The sequence below is a fragment of the Plectropomus leopardus genome, chromosome 10, assembly GCF_026936395.1.
Source record: "Plectropomus leopardus strain MGB_pleo_1.0 chromosome 10, ASM2693639v1, whole genome shotgun sequence".
Lineage (NCBI taxonomy): Eukaryota > Metazoa > Chordata > Actinopteri > Perciformes > Serranidae > Plectropomus > Plectropomus leopardus.
In genome coordinates, this window is record NC_142185.1 from 7,243,233 (window position 1) to 7,260,550 (window position 17,318).

Below are 17,318 nucleotides of genomic sequence, written 5' to 3' on the forward strand. Positions count from 1 at the left end.
CCCATTTTTAAAATTCACTTTATTCCTCTGGTCTAAGGGAGTCCAAAAATTGTTCTGGGTACAGGTACATTTTTTTATTTCAGACTTGAGAACACTACCGTAGAGTAAAGCCCAGTTGTGTTTTAAAAAAAGAAAACCAACATTCTGTTGCACCACAAAATTGAGACCAATAATGTTGTCACGCTACAAGCGACAACGCAACAGTTTAACCAGCTACATTATCACAGAGTCGTGGTGGAGGTGTTGCTCAAGTGCTCATTACTGTTGTTATGTCGTCATGGGCTTATGCTACTTGCCACAAAAAACATACCTGATCTTCATTTAGAGTGCCCCAGGGATGATGATGTTTTTCTGTAAGCCAACATGGAAGGTAATATCTTCAAAAAGCCTGTGGGATTTTTCCCATGGATTTTGGATCATTGCAGAAAATAAGCTCTGAGGTAAATAAACTTTATGATACTTACACGTTTTTTTCAGCAAGGTATTCCTCTTTAAGGATTTCTGAAGCCTAAATGTAATCACGAGAAGTAAAAAGCCATTGCTAGGCATTCGCCACCGCTTCGAGACTGTAAAGACGTGTTTGGTGCAGTTTGGCGTGATGATGTTCTGTAGTATTAGTTAGCCACTTGTTAGCAACAATCTTTTTTAAGACACATAAAAGTTGCAAAGTTCACGAGTGGTATTTACTGACATATTTTATGTTGTAGAAAAAAACATTTAAGTCTATTAAGCTTGTTTAACCACAGACCTTATTTAAGGTTCCTAACCAAAAACCCATAAAAAATTAAGTAAAATGTTTTTGAGATGAGGAACTGGAGGTACTAAAATACTGTCATTTCCAGGTTTTATGTCCCTTTACGGGAGTTGTCGATATAGATTGTATTTATTCATAACATATCTGTGCTTTTGATCAATGTCTGAGTCCCATTTTAACATCACATTTTGCCACGCCATTGCATCCCTTTGTGCACCGCAATGCACATATAGCCAGCGTAATGTCAGCAGACTAAGAAAAATAACACAGCACCAGAGATGGAAACAAAAACATGATTGGTTTAAGCTTCACCGCGTCATTACAGCTCAACTTTCATTTATAGCGTCACGCCCATCAGCAGCGACAAATGTCGGGCTTCAGTTTGTCACTTTTTGTCTCCGGCTTCCATTGAAAATGACTTGCTGTGTCGCTCGTGGTGTGAACACAGAATTACTTCTTTGGCTTCTGCTCTGAGAGAGAGTAGCTCATGTTCACAAATGCTGATTCGGCTTCTCTAGGTCCTGAAAATAACATACTGGAAATCTTATTTCAGGTGATGTTCCCTTCTAAGGTTAGGTATTTATATAGATGTTTGACCAGTTTGATGAGCTATAATTTATAGCTAAGGAATAAGCTGTAAAACTTACTATATATCATCACATTACTTATGTGGTCCCTCTTTTGAGATTTTACAGTTGTTCAGATGGTAACATCATGTTTGCAACTAAAACCCTTTGTTCCCGAACATGACTTGCCACAACTGAATGAAATAGTGAAAAACTGCTCCGTGGAGAATCCCTCTGCTGGCTTTTTTAAAAAAAAAAAAAAAAAATCCTCCTCCTCCTAATTTTCCCATCGATGAATCAATGGTTTCCCTTTGACCAATTTCAGTGACCCAGAGAACTAAACAAGGGATTCCTTCATCTCTTTTGGGAGGAAAAGGGATGGCTCATTGCTCCAAGTAGTCTCACTTGGCAGAGGTGGAGTCAAATTAAGAGTTGAATCTATAAACTAATTTTGCACCATATTGGATTTGGGTTTACATGCGTCAACAATTTAAATGATCAGAGTGTGACGAGGTATATCTTATATTTTTGTACAATGCTATATTCCAGGGTCCTGATAAAAACTTAATAAATAGCCCCACTGAAGATAGACACTGACATTATATGATTCAGACAGTTTTGAAACAGCTAATATTGCTCTTATTGATCTAAAACATTGCACTCTGTGATTGGATGTCAAACTGGTATTAGCACTGTGGTCAGATTCCATGTTCTCACCGTAAGTCAAAAGGTGTTGACCCCAAATTTCTCTCTAAATTTACACTCCAGATTCCCCATCATGACCACCTACAATCACGACCACCCACAGTGACCGTCACACACAGTTTCACTTTGCTTTTTATCTCTTTTTCTGCACTTTAGACTAAGCACAGTGCAACTAAAGAGATTCAAGAAGCAAACAAGCGATGCCACATTTTCTTGACTTCAATATCTCATCAGAAAAGAGCAGTTATAAACTCTATTCTTACTTTTAACTGCCCAGTAAAAAGGGACTCCGAGCTTACTGTGTGTCTTGTTTGGTGCCTCAGAGACAGCAATAAAACCACACTTTTTATGATCTTGCTTAGCAACCACTTCTGAAGAGAGGCAAAACTCTGTGACACCTCCAAACAAGCAAATTCAGTTTTCCTTATCTGTTCCCTTGCATCTTTTACTGTAAGGCAAAGTTATTACATTGTGAGATGGCTATAGACGCAAAGAATCGCTGGAAAGTATGAGAACTTGTGAACATGGGTGTAGTTCTCCCACAGCCACAACAGCCTGTGAGAGGATGGTTATGGGAGAGGGCTGACAAAAGGGGGAGGAAAATTAGGCTGGCCAGCATTCTTCTCATTTAAAGCTGTAACTACACAAAAAAGCACTCACGCAGTCTGGGCTGGGTCTGCTTGCTGCTTACAAGGAGAGGTTACTCTTGTATTCATGGTGGTGCAGTGATAACCTGAGCATTTTTTTTCCCCTTTTCATCCTTTTTCCCCTGCAAGGAAGGCTCATGTCTTTTTTATAGACATGATGAGCTTTGTGCATTTAAGGACTTTCCTTTTTCTGGTAGTCTCCGTAGCCCAGGTTTTGATTGTAACATGTCAAGACGGGAGCAGTGGTAAGTGAACCCCTCTGCTGTTTGTTTTAACACCTAATCGCTGTTGAGAATAATGTTTGAAGGTGGCTGGTGGAATGGACTGATCTTAAGCTTTGGGTATTTTGTGCAAGTTTTACAAGTTTTTTTTTTGCTAGTGGTTTAAGTAACATAAGCTCCTTTATGTGCCCCCCTGATTGAGGGAGAAGTCACTTTTAATAAGAAAGAATGGTCAGATATTGTTAATTTCCTACATCCTGTGTTTGCATTTTTTTTGTGCCAAAGTGAATCCTCCTCGAACATGACAACTTCATTTGTTCTACCGCCTCCAAGGATTGATGGAGGATGATTAAAACAAACCTTTTGTGCTTATTGGAGACTAGATTAGAGAAGATTTAAAAGCGATGAGAGTAGCTCTAACGCAGATTATCTGAAATTGGCAAACAAGCCGTGTATGTCAGGAAACAGTCCTGAAGACATCTGTCAGTGATTGCAAGTGATGTCACCCTCAGGCACCGAAAATGTGCAGAGGAGGGAAATGAGCACCTTTGCGGTTTTGCACCACTTCAGCACTTTGGAACATTCATTACCGCAACCATTCTCTTCCCCTTCGGACTACATTGTACATCTGCAAAAAGAATTTCAGCACCAGGGCTCACGCGCCTCTGAGGGAACACAGACTGCAGCATGTTAATTCAGGCCAGATGTGAGGAGACATGAGATGCTGTTGGATTCTCTGAGTCACCCGGTGTACTGCGGGGCTGCTGATGTCTTCCGCTGGCAACCCCGAGAGCTGGAACACCTGAGTGTTCCTGTTTTACTTGAACTGTGCTTCCCCTTCTTTTTTTCTTCACCCAGAGTGTTTGATCTCTCGTGTCGTCACAGGGACTGTGTTGTCTCTACGTATGATGTCATGGGCCACACTGAGCACTGGAAAGTTCATTTGATGGGCCCCTGATGGTGTGTGGAGTTAAGCAGGGCAGCACAGACAGTACTGTTTATTATTTTAAAGCTGTCACTCCCTCTGGATAATTTAAGTTTTTCTTTCATTATGTCATTAACTAAAATGGGTTGGCTGTACTCCTTAAATTTCACATTAAGCAGAGACAGTTGAGTGATAGTGTGGCACCAGATAGTGCGCCATCCTGTGGTGAGTGCAGCATAGGGCCCCAAACAAGTCTCTGAGTGTTTGTTCACAGTTTAACCCTGCTGAAAAAATGATTGAACTCTAATACTGATGATGGCATTTTACTTATAGGACAAAACTGCAGTTGATCACTGAATTGATCAAGCTCAATGATGGATCTTTTATGCGACTGTGAAAGAAGATACAGCTTTACTCAAACACTTTTTTCTGATCTGACATAATCATCAATCAAAGATTTTATGTTACTGTGCGTTTGTCTTATGTTGTTTAAAAGTTATTCAAGGATGTGTTCCAATGAGCTTCTCCATCCTTGCTGGGGGAACTGTCTCTGTCCATATTTGTTCATGTGAAACAGCGCAGTGATCTCGCAGGCTTCTTTCCATGGAATAGTGGTGGGTGAGATGATTGCATTTTGACCGAATAAAAACAGTGGAAAGTTCATGGTTTTTGTAGACTAAGGGAAAATGTGGTTCACCAGCGCTTTGAGACAATGTACATGTGTGTGTGTGTGTGTGTGTGTGTGTGTGTGTGTGTGTGTGTGTGTGTGTGTGTATGTATGTGTGAGGGGCTTTCAAGACTTGTTTCAAGTAATGACCAGTTAGTATTCTATGGAAGGCCTTTTTTATGTGCAGATTTTTTTTTTTTTTTGCCATTTTATGTATGCAGACTCTGCATGCAGCGGGACAAGATTTCAGTATCGAAAGTATTCTAGTTTCTGATTTTAGTCAGTTTGTAGTCCATGTTATCTTGACCAGTCACATTTAATAGGTCATGTAAAAAATGTGGATCTACCAATATATTGGGCCAAGCCTCCAAAAACTTATCATCATCAGACCAATAGCCAATAGGTTTTGAGACTGCTTTTTGCTGAGCTAATGTGCTTAGACTGAATAGAAAATATGCTAACCACCAATAAGAGGCTGTGAGAACGACAGATGAATACCATGCTAAACCAAGAGCTCTGACACTGCTTAAAACAATGAGCAGCTCTGGGGTACTGCATATGCCCACAGCTACAATCACTAGTGTTTTATTGGGACTTTTATATGGAAAGTTGCACCATCTAATTGTGTGTGGTTAAATGTTGTTGAAGCTATGTCATTGCAAACAGTGTCAGTCTCTCAGCTAACTGCCAACACGATTCAAGTTTCTTCTGAAAAATCCAAAGAAGTCAGAAAAAGTCTGTAGAGGACCTTGAGGTTATTGGAAAGATATCAGAGCAAACAGACTTTTGTGGAATTTACAAAAATCAAACATGGTTCTTTGAAGACTGAAAACATGTTTAAAATGAATGTTGAGTTTTGCAGTCAATGTAGCTGTACAGCTAAGAATCAAAGTCATATGGCTGGCTGCACATGTGCGGAAAGTTTGCAGAGGAACATAAGTTGGCAAATGAGATCAAGGAGCAGACTTAAAGCTCACAATTGGAAATGGTGACGCCAGTATAGATTACCAGGATAAAAATACAGTATGGCCCTTATACAAAACCTGTATTGGAAAGAGCAGAAGTGTTCAAATAATATTTGGAGTAAGGTTTAGGGATGTGAACATGGAAAAAAGAAAAAAAAAAGAAATAGTTTAGCAACTCCAATAACAAAAAACAGGAGTCTGTGCCCACAGTTTTAGCCTGAGAAGAATTATGCCTCTACGTGTGTGTGTGTGTGTGTGTGTGTGTGTGTGTGTGTGTGTGTGTGTGTGTGTGTGTGTGTGTGTGTGTGTGTGTGTGTGAGTGTGAGAGTTTGAGCATTACTCCTCCCAGACGCTGACATAGCTGTAAAACATCCTCAAAGATGCCACTTAGCGCCTTACATCAAAGGGACCAAACACTCAGTCTTTGTGAAGCCAGTGGATTACTTGAGCTTCTTAACAGAGTTCCATTTGTCTCATCATCACCAGGGTTCTTGAGATTCATCAGAGCCAAAACGCAAATCAACTCAAAACGTTTTTCCCTCTTTCTGAGAGAAACGCTCAAGCAGAAAGCAAAAGAAAATCTGGTATTCCAAATCAACAAAACCTACATGAGGTCACTCTGTCTTCTAAATTGGTTCCAGTTGTTGTTGCCACATCACTGACATCGCAACAAATGGGCTGTTTTCTACCAAAGCTGAAACGTCCAAACATGTGAATTCAACCAGGTCCACAGACGGCTCTGATTAGAAACACATGCTGCATTTTTGAGCTATGACTTGATTACACGCCTCTTTTCTTCCACAGTTTAAGGGGGTCGGCCTCAGCAGATTGTACATTGTCTTGAGTTACACGTCCGAGAAGGGCAGTTTTAACAGTGTGTCTGGCGGTGAACCTGGGGGTGTCTTGGTGGCACAGACGATGGAGCTGATAGATTGTTAATGCAGATTGTGCCTGTGCGGACTGCTCCATGGGAACTGCTTATAAACCAAATTATTGCAGTCAGCAAATGGAGGCTTGGGGTGGGGGGATGACTTCCAGATGTTAAAATAGTTGCTTTGGCAGTGTTTGGAAAAAAATATTAAAGAAAAACATCTTAGCCTTTAGATATAGTTGGAAGGGGTGGACGTTAACTGACTAATGTAAGACATAATGTGTCAGTATTGCCATAGGGTGGCTTGAGCATTGAGAGATTTCAAAACTTTCTGGCTTCATGGTTTGCCTTGGTTCTTCCTTTTTTTCCCGCATCTTTACACTGGACACCTCCGCAGGTTCAAGTTAAAGTAACTGTTTGTTTAAAAGCCATGCAATTATGGCTCCCCCTGACAGGCTTCCTGGTCCTTGATTGGCACTTAGTCCCCAATCTGCCCTGTGATCCTCTCAGCCTGTCCGTGTGGGAGGATGACAGGACGGAGCGTAAACACACAACGGGCTGAGTCTCTTGAGTGTCTTAATTACCTTTATTTCATTATAATTAAGAATGTGCCAGAATTGCTTATACTGAAAAAGCATGGCCACTAAATCCACATATATGTGTGGCATTTGAATAAATAAAAATATTTCCAAGTTGATATTTGGGCTGTATTCTGTAAATGTTGAAAAAAAGTTAAAAATTAAAAGCACACTCCTCTTAACTTGTGCTTAAAACTTTCTTATTGTTAATGAAAAGGCTGTTTGAAAAAAGTGGGCATATTTGAGGCAAGGAGGGTCTGAAGAGAGATGATATCCTGTTGCATCATAGGAAATGTAGGACCCAGCATTTTTGTAGCTTGACCATAGAGTATATAAATAATGGACCTAGCTACTGTGACGTCGGCCATTGGTTTGTAGTATGTGGTTTTGAAGCCTCAAGTTTGGCATTTTGGCTATAGCTGTCTTGGCTTTTTAGAGCCAGAAGTGACCATATTTGGACAAGAGGAAGGAACTATGGAGTAGTGAGGGGCAGATCAGACTCATACACTCAAGCAGCCCCGTTTTTAAATATTTGTAATTTTGGGAGGTTGAGTTGAAAAATAAAATCATTCAACCCCTGTATAATTGTCATAAATGTTGAAATAGAGACCAAAACAGTGGTCTGTTTCAGGCTGTATACATGCTTATTTCTGCTGTAAAGTTGAGCATTTCAACATCGGGGTCTGTTGGGTGTGACTCTGTTTTGGAGCCACCCCCAAGTGGCCATTAGATGAGCTGCAGTTTTTGGCATTTCAGCATTTGCTTCATTTTTCAGCCACAGAGGTTACTGAGGACTAAAAGGCTATCTTGGCCCCTGCTTCTGAAATTTTAAACATTCTTTTTTAGTCTGACTCTTTTTCATCCGCCATCTTTATGAAAGTGCAATCCTAAATTGGCAGAGTACCTATTTAATTGTTCATTAAAGTAATTGTTGATAAAATAATGACAGGCGATTCTTAGCTGTGTAATTTAGGCAAACATTATCTCTCCTAACAATTAAAAAGTAATATTGTCCTTCCCCAGATGCCAGGAAAACAAACATAAACATCGTGTAAATGCTTTTGCGAAGGCCTGCTGTTGCTAGTTTGCCTGTACAGTGAGTGTTGATACAGCTGGTTGTAGTTTTTCCAGAGGATCAGGAGGACTTTTGCCCTCTGGTGCTTATCCTCGGTAGGTTGGCGGGTCTCAGTGTAATATAGCACTCCCTCTGAACATGTTCTCCGACCCTCCCCCGGTGACCATTTCAAAGGCTGCTGTAATTGCTTTAAATCTTCCAATTTCATGAGATGTTACGTCCCATCTGGGAACCCCTCTCTCTCAGTGGGGAAGCGCTGTTGACCAGGTAATGACTCAGCAAAATTAGATTAACGTTGCTGATGAGAGTGAATTTTCATATTAAGCAAAGAAGAGTGCCATTGTCAGTAATGAGCAGTGCTTCACTCACAATGCATTTCTTCTTGAGTAGCATACTTTGCTGAATTTGGCAACATTTAAATATAATTGACGCCCAGTGCTTCCCAGCAAACTATAAACTCAACAGTAGAATTGAGAATGTGGTTATATTGTTTACTTGAAGCTAAAGCTGAAATTGTACTGTAATGAAAATCTGTTAATAGACCAGGCAAGCAAAGTTGGGTTGATAGATTGTTGCAAAAAAAAAAAAAAATACAACACTTTTTTATAAGATTTGGGGCACATTCATTATCTGGAGGGGTAAGAAAGGCCTTGTGGTGAGTTACTGCTAAGTTTAATTTATGTTTGACTTTTGAGCAGCTTCGTTGTCAATAATTTTTGGATCATTTCTCTTTATTTTCACTGATTTCAGTGCCTTGTCCAGAAGTGCAACAGCAGAACGTACTTCATTACAGTCAAAGGGCCTTTATATGCTACATTTAAGGTTACTTTTTGGTATCTTTTATATTCATTGTCAAGTGTATGGTTTTTATTTTGTGAATTAAAAAAATCAATAGATATTTTATCAAATCAAAAGCTCGTCTTTTAGATATAACCTTATCTACATAAATTCTTAAAAATGTGATAAAATTGTCTGTCAAATCCTCAAGCACCGCTTGTTTTAACTACCACAACATGGTGACTGTCAGCCATAATTGCAGGTTGTGGTTCAACCTAAATTCTAAGTTGTAGCGAGGTTGTGTACATTACAGCTGCAGAGGGTGAACAAGTGGAGCTACATGGGTGACAAGGGTCAGAAATGTAGCATAAGTTATGTTTAGGCTCTTAACAGCTTGTTGGACAGCTGAGTGACTTGATGGTGAAATGCCTCATATAAGTGCGGCGAAATGCCTCAAGGTGGTTTTTGAATCCAGGTGGTCTAGTGAAGCTGAAGTGAGAACTATCTTACTGAAGTCTGTTAAAAGTAAGAATATTAGACTGCATGTTGTCTTACAAATGGTTAATTTCTCGTTAAGAAGCACTGTGCTGTATGTGATTAAATCCGGGTGTTGCATAATTATCAGCGAGCTCTGGCGTGCTCGGTTTCTCAGAAACAAGTCGAAGTCTTGGATCTCTTTGACTTTATGGTGATTGTGTTTGATGGATGCCCCCTGACTGAGTTGGACCGTGTATTTTGGGATTCCCCTGTTCACTGTCAAGACGTGTCTTGTGGAGGACATTTCTCTACCAGATCAATGGAGTACAGTCTTTAAAGGGAGTCTGCCTGGCAAAATGAATCATTGTAATGAATGTACAATGGCCCTCCATAGTACACAAAGAGATAATCTCCAAGAGGCTCATGTTCAGAGAGGAAAATTATTAGGTTTAGTACAGTTCCAACACACATACTGCTGGAGTCTTTACTGTGCAGAACTGCCAGGACTCAGCAGAGCGACCAGTGGATGATGTTTCGCAAAATGTCAAATACTATTAAATTCAAATGGAGCGCAAAGCAGATATACTTTGTGTTAGCTGAGAGCTGCAGTTCTGTGAAAGACAATCAGTTGTGCTGAGAAGGAGATTGGAAGTATTTAGAAAGCTTTTTTCCTATTGGATCATGGTCTGTTGCATCAAAATCGGCATCACTCAGACTTTGGACTGAAAAGATGTCCAGTGAAGACGTAAGTTATGCAGTGAAGAGAAGGGTACATTCTTTTAACACAATGTGAGTCTGTGCTGCCCCTTTACCCACTGGCCGCAACGTCCAGTCAGTGTTCCCGAACAAACACTTCTCACACAGAGCCAGACCAGCTAGATGTGGAAATGTCTGCTTGTAGTCGGTGACTCATGGCTACCATTAGGTGAAAAAAACTATTAAGCCGTTGGTGCAGAGAAGCGGCTGAAAGAGGTGAAGTTTTGGAGAATGACTGGCAAAGCTGTACTGTTTACATCAGCTGATTCAGTTCGCCTTCAAGTTGTCAGCGAGCTGGCTTTGCATACCAAGATGCTCCAGCTTTTAGTGTTTACAGTACGCAAAGAGTTAGAAACATTTCAACCAGAAGAACAACAATTCCAAATGCTGCCATGGTCATTTACAGTCGGCTTGCTTTCAAATTATATCCATGTGAATGACATTAAATACCAGTAGTTTGCATTTTTGTAAATATACTTGGAATTAAAGCAAAGCTGCATGGGTTTTCTTAAAGAAACAGTATCCTGCACGATAACCTTGTAATTGCTGTAGTGTGTATTAACATTTTCTCTCAGGCTTCACTTAATCAGCCACTCCGGTTCCACCCCGACAAATACACACAGCTGGAGCAGCGTTGTGCATCATGCCAGTCTTTATTTACCTGAGCTAAATTACAGCTCTTAAGTACAGGCTTTGAGTCTTGATTTCTGTTTAATCTCACGCTCCCTCTTGTTTCAAAGCCTTTCACTGATGTGGCCTGGTATTTAGGGGGTTAAGCTTTAAACAAGGGATACAAACGGAAAGGAGGGGACCTCATTTCATCATAATTTCATATCTATTAGCAGAGGGGGATTGAAGGGGATTGAAGGGGAAGAAAAGCACAGATGAGAGGGGAAAGAACAGAAGGCTGAAAGAGAAAGGAGGAGGAAGGGGACAGAGAGGAGTCAAGGCAGGGGAGGAGGATAAAAGCTGGAGTTTAGAATGGGGGAGCAAAATCAGAGAAAAAAGAGGGTGAGAATGTGAAAGGATGTGGGAGACACAGCAGCGAGGGAAGCCCGTGTTTGATACAAGTCCATCTCTAGAGTGTCATTCTCTATCCCTGTACATCGCAGTAAACTCATCCAACTGCAGCACAGGAAGTCGTGTTGAATTGGAATTTCCTCTGGAAAAGCACATGTTTCAGCTCTGCTTGTTGTTGTTAATGACTATTTTGATTCACGGTCAAGAGATAAGACAAAAATGAGGTCAAAACAGGTTGTTTTTTTTTAGATTGTTTGACATATTTGAGTATAAATGCCTGTGTTCCCCTTGTACCTATAAGCAATTAAAATAACAGCAGTAAATTTTATTATGGACAAAAGAAAGGAAAGTGTGCACTGTTACTAACGTAGAATGTAGAAGCAATTTAACTTTGCAAAAGGTCACTTTATTTATTTATCAAAAAATTAGGTCAGCTGGCAATTTTTTAGCTCTTCAGAATTGAAGACAACTAATATTACAGCCTTTTTCTGGTCAGAATTGGTCTTTTGGGAAGACATTTCCAAGGCTCACCCAGCTGTTGATGACATGTTGAATAAAGTATGCAGCTGTTCCAGATGGAAGGGAGGAGTTTCTGCAAACAAACTGCTGCAGATCTGCCAAGAAATAATCCTTCGCTTGGCACTGATGACACTGCAGGACCGCTCTCACGATGCCTGTAAAATAGTGCTTCATTGGTTGATGCAGTTTGGTATTTTGCCATAAAGTCACAAAGACATGGATGGGAATATTCCCCTCACGCTGACCTCATTAGGGAAATACAGGTCACTGTGTGCGTCTCTGAGTGTGTGGGTGATAGAGGGCATTTACTTATAGGTAGATTTAACTGCAATTTGGACAAAACACGAAATGTTGTTAAATATATGGTATTTTATCATATGATTAGGCTTTTCATAAGTCACAAAGAAAGCAGTACGGCAGATTCTGTCAGCTAGCTTCAACTGCACACTTACTCCATGCCACACAAGTTTATTAAAGACAATGTTTCGATCCTGCCTGGAATCCTCGTCTTTGACCTGACGAAGATCCAGGCAGGATCGAAGCATTGCCTTCAATAAACTTATGTGGCATGGAGTCAGTGTGCAGGCATTACCATGTTCCCACATGACATTTGTTCTTTATAGCCTTGCACAAGCGCGATGTGCGTATAACTATCCTTTTTTCAACTAAATTCAACTGGCAAGAAATGTTAACGTGATACATTGAGTCTGAAGTCCAGATTGTAGAACTTTCTCCTACACAGCAGCTCCTTCTACAGCTGTAGACTGGCTATATTAGTAACGAAGGGTATATCATATACTTTCATCATTTTTGAACAGATGAAGACAGTTTTTTTTACAGTGCTTTATTTGTAGTTTTGCCATTATTGCCATTGGTTATGATCATATTTTACTTACCACTGTTATTCCTGTCATTTGAAGACATTGTAACAGCCCTCTCAGCTTTAAAACCGAACCCACTAAGTCAGTGCAGTGACTGTGCAGCTGTTGGTGAAATTAATGAGTAACAGCACAGTTCCGTCAGCGTTATTGCAGGCAGATGGTCAAGACTGTGAAAATAAGTGTCATTATGTGAAACAACGTAACTATTGGTTTCAATGCAAATTGTGCTACATACTTTCATTTTCTTCTTTCTTGCATGCAAGATGCCTGTTGTAAATTCATTTTTATGAGTTTTGGAGTTTAACCTTTTGGAACCTGGAGTGACATCAGTTGTCTTGTGCTGTTTTCAGATGCTTTTCACAAGTATTTAAACCTTTTGACCTGGAGAAAATTAGTTCAGTTTCTTTCAAAACATGGAAAAAGAGCAATGAGCAACTCGGTAAAAAATGCTCCACAAATTGCAAGAAATTGGTAGATTTTGAAAATCATTTTTTTGAAAAGTGGGGGGAAAAAATAAAAAGTCAAGAAAAATGTCAAGGGAAAAAGTTAGGGAAAAATATGTATTATAATTTATCATAATTACACGTTCAAAATTATGTTACAGAATTATTATAATTTGTGAGTACTTTTTCCAACTTTTGTTTGCCTTTTTTTGTGTTTGTTTGTTTTTCCAAGTAATATTCTTGTACCGTTTTGTCTTGTACTAATTGCTTGCTATTTTTTGGGTCATTTTTTCCTTCGCTGCTCATTGCCTTCTCATGTTTTTAAAGAAATCATGCCAATTTGCTCAGGTTTCGAAGTCTTAAAGATGCTGATTTTCTGGATACTAATATCAGTATATATATATTTACATTAACATATAGTAAATATTGCACATTACATACATTTATTTGTCAATAGTCTTTTGTGACTCCTGGGGCACTGAGTGGTGATGGGGGCGACCTCTAGCTCACCTGGAAGAGTGTGCGCTCCATAGTGGTTTGATTCAGCCTGAGGCCCTTGGCTGTGTGTCGTCCCCCTTCTCTCTGCCACCTCTCCTGTCCTTCAGGGCAGCAGTAGCTCAGACCATAAGTGCATAGGTTTAAGTCCCCGTATAGGCCAAGTAAGGAGTGTGGACTGGTAACAGAAGAAGTTTGCACTGAGCAAAGAACCAAACCACCAATTGCTCTTCATCTCTCCATTTTAATGCTGTTTCCTGTTTGTGCATGTGTGTGTATTTCAAGCCTGTGTGTATGTAACATTAAACACCAGGGTGAAGAAATTGAATTTACCCCTGGGGATGAAAAAAGTATGCCTTCTTCTTTTTCTGGTGAGAGAGAGCAGACACTGTTTCTAAAATATCTCAAACATATGTTCAGCCTTTCTGTGTTGCAGTTTATTTTTATTAATCTGTCAACATATACACATAAACCTAAAAACCTGTGATTAGCATGGTGCAGGTTTCACAGATGCAGCTATTTCTGAAGAGATCCACGTGGCTATGGGCCTCAGTGACCTCCCTAAGCTAAAATGTCTTCTCACAGATCCCCTCTGACCTCATCACCTCTCTCTGTCTGTGTCTGCCTCCAGCATTTACAAAAACGCAGGCTGCAGCCGACTTCAAGGGCTCCATTTAGCAATAAAGAGAAAGTGATAAATTCTGTGTCGTGTCCCCCGGGGCCTCAGTGATGTCACCACAGTGAGGGGCCTCATTGTGCTGACCCCCTCCCTCTCAGGCTCTTTTCTTCTTTTCTTCAGTATTAACCACAGCTATCACTGGCTACTGGCCAGCAGAGCCACCACACTGTTTCTCTTTAAACACAACTAATGTCAGACCCAGGTGGTTTGTACCTGTGGAGAGATAATCAGTGGAAACTGCCCAAGCTGTTCTCCCTCCATGTTTTTAGTTAAACTCACACGTCTCGGTGCAATGTTTGAAAAGCTCGGGGAACAGTTGATGTAGTTCACCTGGAATTAAGTCATGGTTTCCATTTCACAGATGACACTGGGCGAACGCCAACTCAAGCATATCTCTAAATGTTTTGAGGAATCTTTGGCCTAAGCATCTGCTCAGACACTGTTTTCCTCACAGAGTCAGTCTGTGCTTCCAAAAGCCTCACCATAACACTGGCTTTGTGTTTGAGTTTTAGGGCTGCAACCCATTTGTTAAATTGCATTTCTGTAAATACAATCATGTCACATCACTTTTAAACAAGGATCTTCCAGCAGTGTTTTGGATGGATCTTGATGCAATTTTCTGCATTAAAAAAAAACCCAAAAAACTATTATTAAACCCTGCAGTTACTCCCCGGAATACTTCTGTTTTTTTTTCGTTAAACCCCTAATCCTATAAATGTCTAATTGAAACAATAATGTTTCATGACTCATGATTAACCCTTTGAAACCTGTAGAGACATCATGTTTCATTGTGTTCTAGGCACCATTAGTATTTAACACTTTAAACTCATGCTTCAAACTTCAAATTGGTGGGATTTGAATTTTTTCCTTGTCATGTCATTTTTGAATTTTTTTTTTCTTTTTAACGAATTTTTAGGTCATTTTCTTGTACTTTTCAGTAATTTCTAATTATTTTTATTATATCTAATTTTCGAGTCATTTCTTTTGTTTCTCATCGCTCTTTTTCCCATGTTTTAAAATAAAGCAAGGCTTTAAGTTCAACTTTCAAAGGGTTAGATGGACGACTCTTGGTTTACATGAGGTATGTGCAAATCTTAATAGATGATAAAGCCCTTTTTATTTAAGTTTTCCCAAGGGAAGTTGGTCCCATTGTGGTTACAATTGTTTAAAACGTGTTTTGAACTCGCAGTCTAACATAAATATAAATAATATTAAGCTTGTAACCTCACACTATGCAGCCCAGTTGAAAATATAAATATTTAAAGACGACATCCTTTGCCGAGGGGCTGCTGACATGATAGAGTGCTTGCCGGTGTCGTGCCCTAGCTGTTGCATCATTTCTCTGAGCTTTTAGAATAACAAACTGGAAAAGAAAAAAAAGAACAGAGCAGTGAAGGGGAAAAACAGAGGAGTGTGGAGGAAAAGTCCAAAAAGCAGACAGCGTGCTTTGATAGGGATAAGAGGAAAGGAAGGGAGATTGGAGAGCTTGACGGGGATATGAGAAAACACAGGCTAATGCGAAAGAAAAAGTGGGATTTAAAAAGGAGCCTGCGGCAGCCATTTGGTTTGTGGAGTGGATGCAGCATCCTTAAACTGCTGCAGCACTGAGGTCAGACAAAATGAGGGGGCAATAAATCCCTTTTGCCTTTGGGGTTGCTCCTCACCAGAAATATAGGGTGCCTCATGAAACAACTTAGAAACCTTCCAAACCTGAAAAACGGCTGAACATGAGTATTTTACAAAGTCAGCGTTTTGATCGTTGTGACCACATGTTGTGCTGTGTCGCCTGATGAGGGTGATTTCGCCGCTGTATTGATTTAGGGACTAAAGCCACAACACTGCACAGGGGAAATAGATGACAAGATGTGTTATGCAACCACCTGTGATTATGTTCCCGTACGAACATATTCAAAGTGAAATGTCAGAGAGGAGACGCTTTGCGCCAGCACCTCGGTCTGCGCTTGAAAAGGCAAACAGATGTGATGTGATGGGAGTTGCAGACAGTGGTTAACTGTGCAGACCATGAATTTTAATGCTTTTAACAGTTGGTTAAGCCAAATCATATAAAAAAAAACCCACACATTTTCTTATTTACCCCATTGTGTCTAACCATGCACACCGTTTCAGAATTATATGAAGTAAATGTCTTAAATTTCTGACGTTTGAAGAATTTTCCAGCAAAATGTCTATGATAATAAATCTACAGAACACACTGTCAGCAGTTTTCCAGGAACTGTTTCTAGCACAAATGAGAACTGTAAACACTGTTGAAGTCTGTGGATTATCAAGAATAACTCAGACTGTCTGTTGTCGTACTTTGTTTTTCGATTATTTCAGTAAGGGAAAAATGTACTAGTAATTAAATTCCATTTTATTTCGATGGCATCAGGTTTTTAAATACAGAACCTCAGGAAATGATCTACATAGCTACATAAAACTTGGGGTGGATTGTAGACCGAGTCATTTATAGACGAAGCTCCTGTGGTGTCACCCATTGGTTTGTCTGCTGCCATTTTGAAGATTCTGGTTTTGGCATTTCGGACTATCTCCTACTACATAAAATACATCAGTAAATACACCACTCGTGAACTTAGAGGCCTAATTTTTTGGGTTATTTTCACAGTCTTTTTTGGGTGTAAAAAAAGTGTTGAGTGATTGAGTGGCTTATCCGAACCTTTCACATCTCAATAAGATTAAGGGTATTAAGATTTAGGGTATATTTTTTGATACGTTTTGATAATCAAACATTTTTTACCCCCCAAGTTGGTTGTCAATAAATTCAAAAGTTGTGCTGAGCTCTTAGTGGAACAAAGATGAGAATGTGTAAAGAAGGCATGTACAGTGATGATAATAATGCTTCTACCATGTCACTCCAGATAAATCTACAGCATGTTGTGAAATGTTCTCTAGTCACATCTCTAGGTTATGATGTTCTCCTGCCATTTATTTTTTTTAATTCCCAAGGCCTGAAACATTTTGTCTGTATAGTATTTCACTGTGTTTCGGTCAGACAGCTCGGCATACTGTGCTGGAAACATCTTTCCTCTGAGTTTCTCTGTGAGCAGGGTCCACAGTTTATTCTTTCACATCTGGCTATGTGCTCAGTTGATGTAAAACACCGGGGCGCTCTGACCCCTTGTATATGTTAACGCTCTGCTCTGCAAAACTGGAATGTTTGACGTCATTCATTTTCCTTTGTTGTATACCTGCTTTATCTGCACATGGATTGGCCAAATGTGATATTGTTAATTGGTACACATCATTCATATTGATTGGAGCCTGCTTTTCCACCACGTT

General features: G+C 39.9%; 1 protein-coding gene across 1 annotated transcript in view; it reads left to right on the forward strand.

The window, feature by feature from the left end:
- The first annotated feature begins 2,672 nt into the window (after positions 1-2,672).
- Positions 2,673-17,318, forward strand: part of col5a2a (collagen, type V, alpha 2a) — a 47,281-nt gene continuing 32,635 nt past the window's right edge. The window contains exon 1 of the mRNA XM_042494419.2: positions 2,673-2,917. Within this exon, the coding sequence (XP_042350353.1) occupies positions 2,827-2,917 (91 nt within the window). The 5' untranslated portion in view covers positions 2,673-2,826. The remainder of the gene's footprint in view (positions 2,918-17,318) is intronic.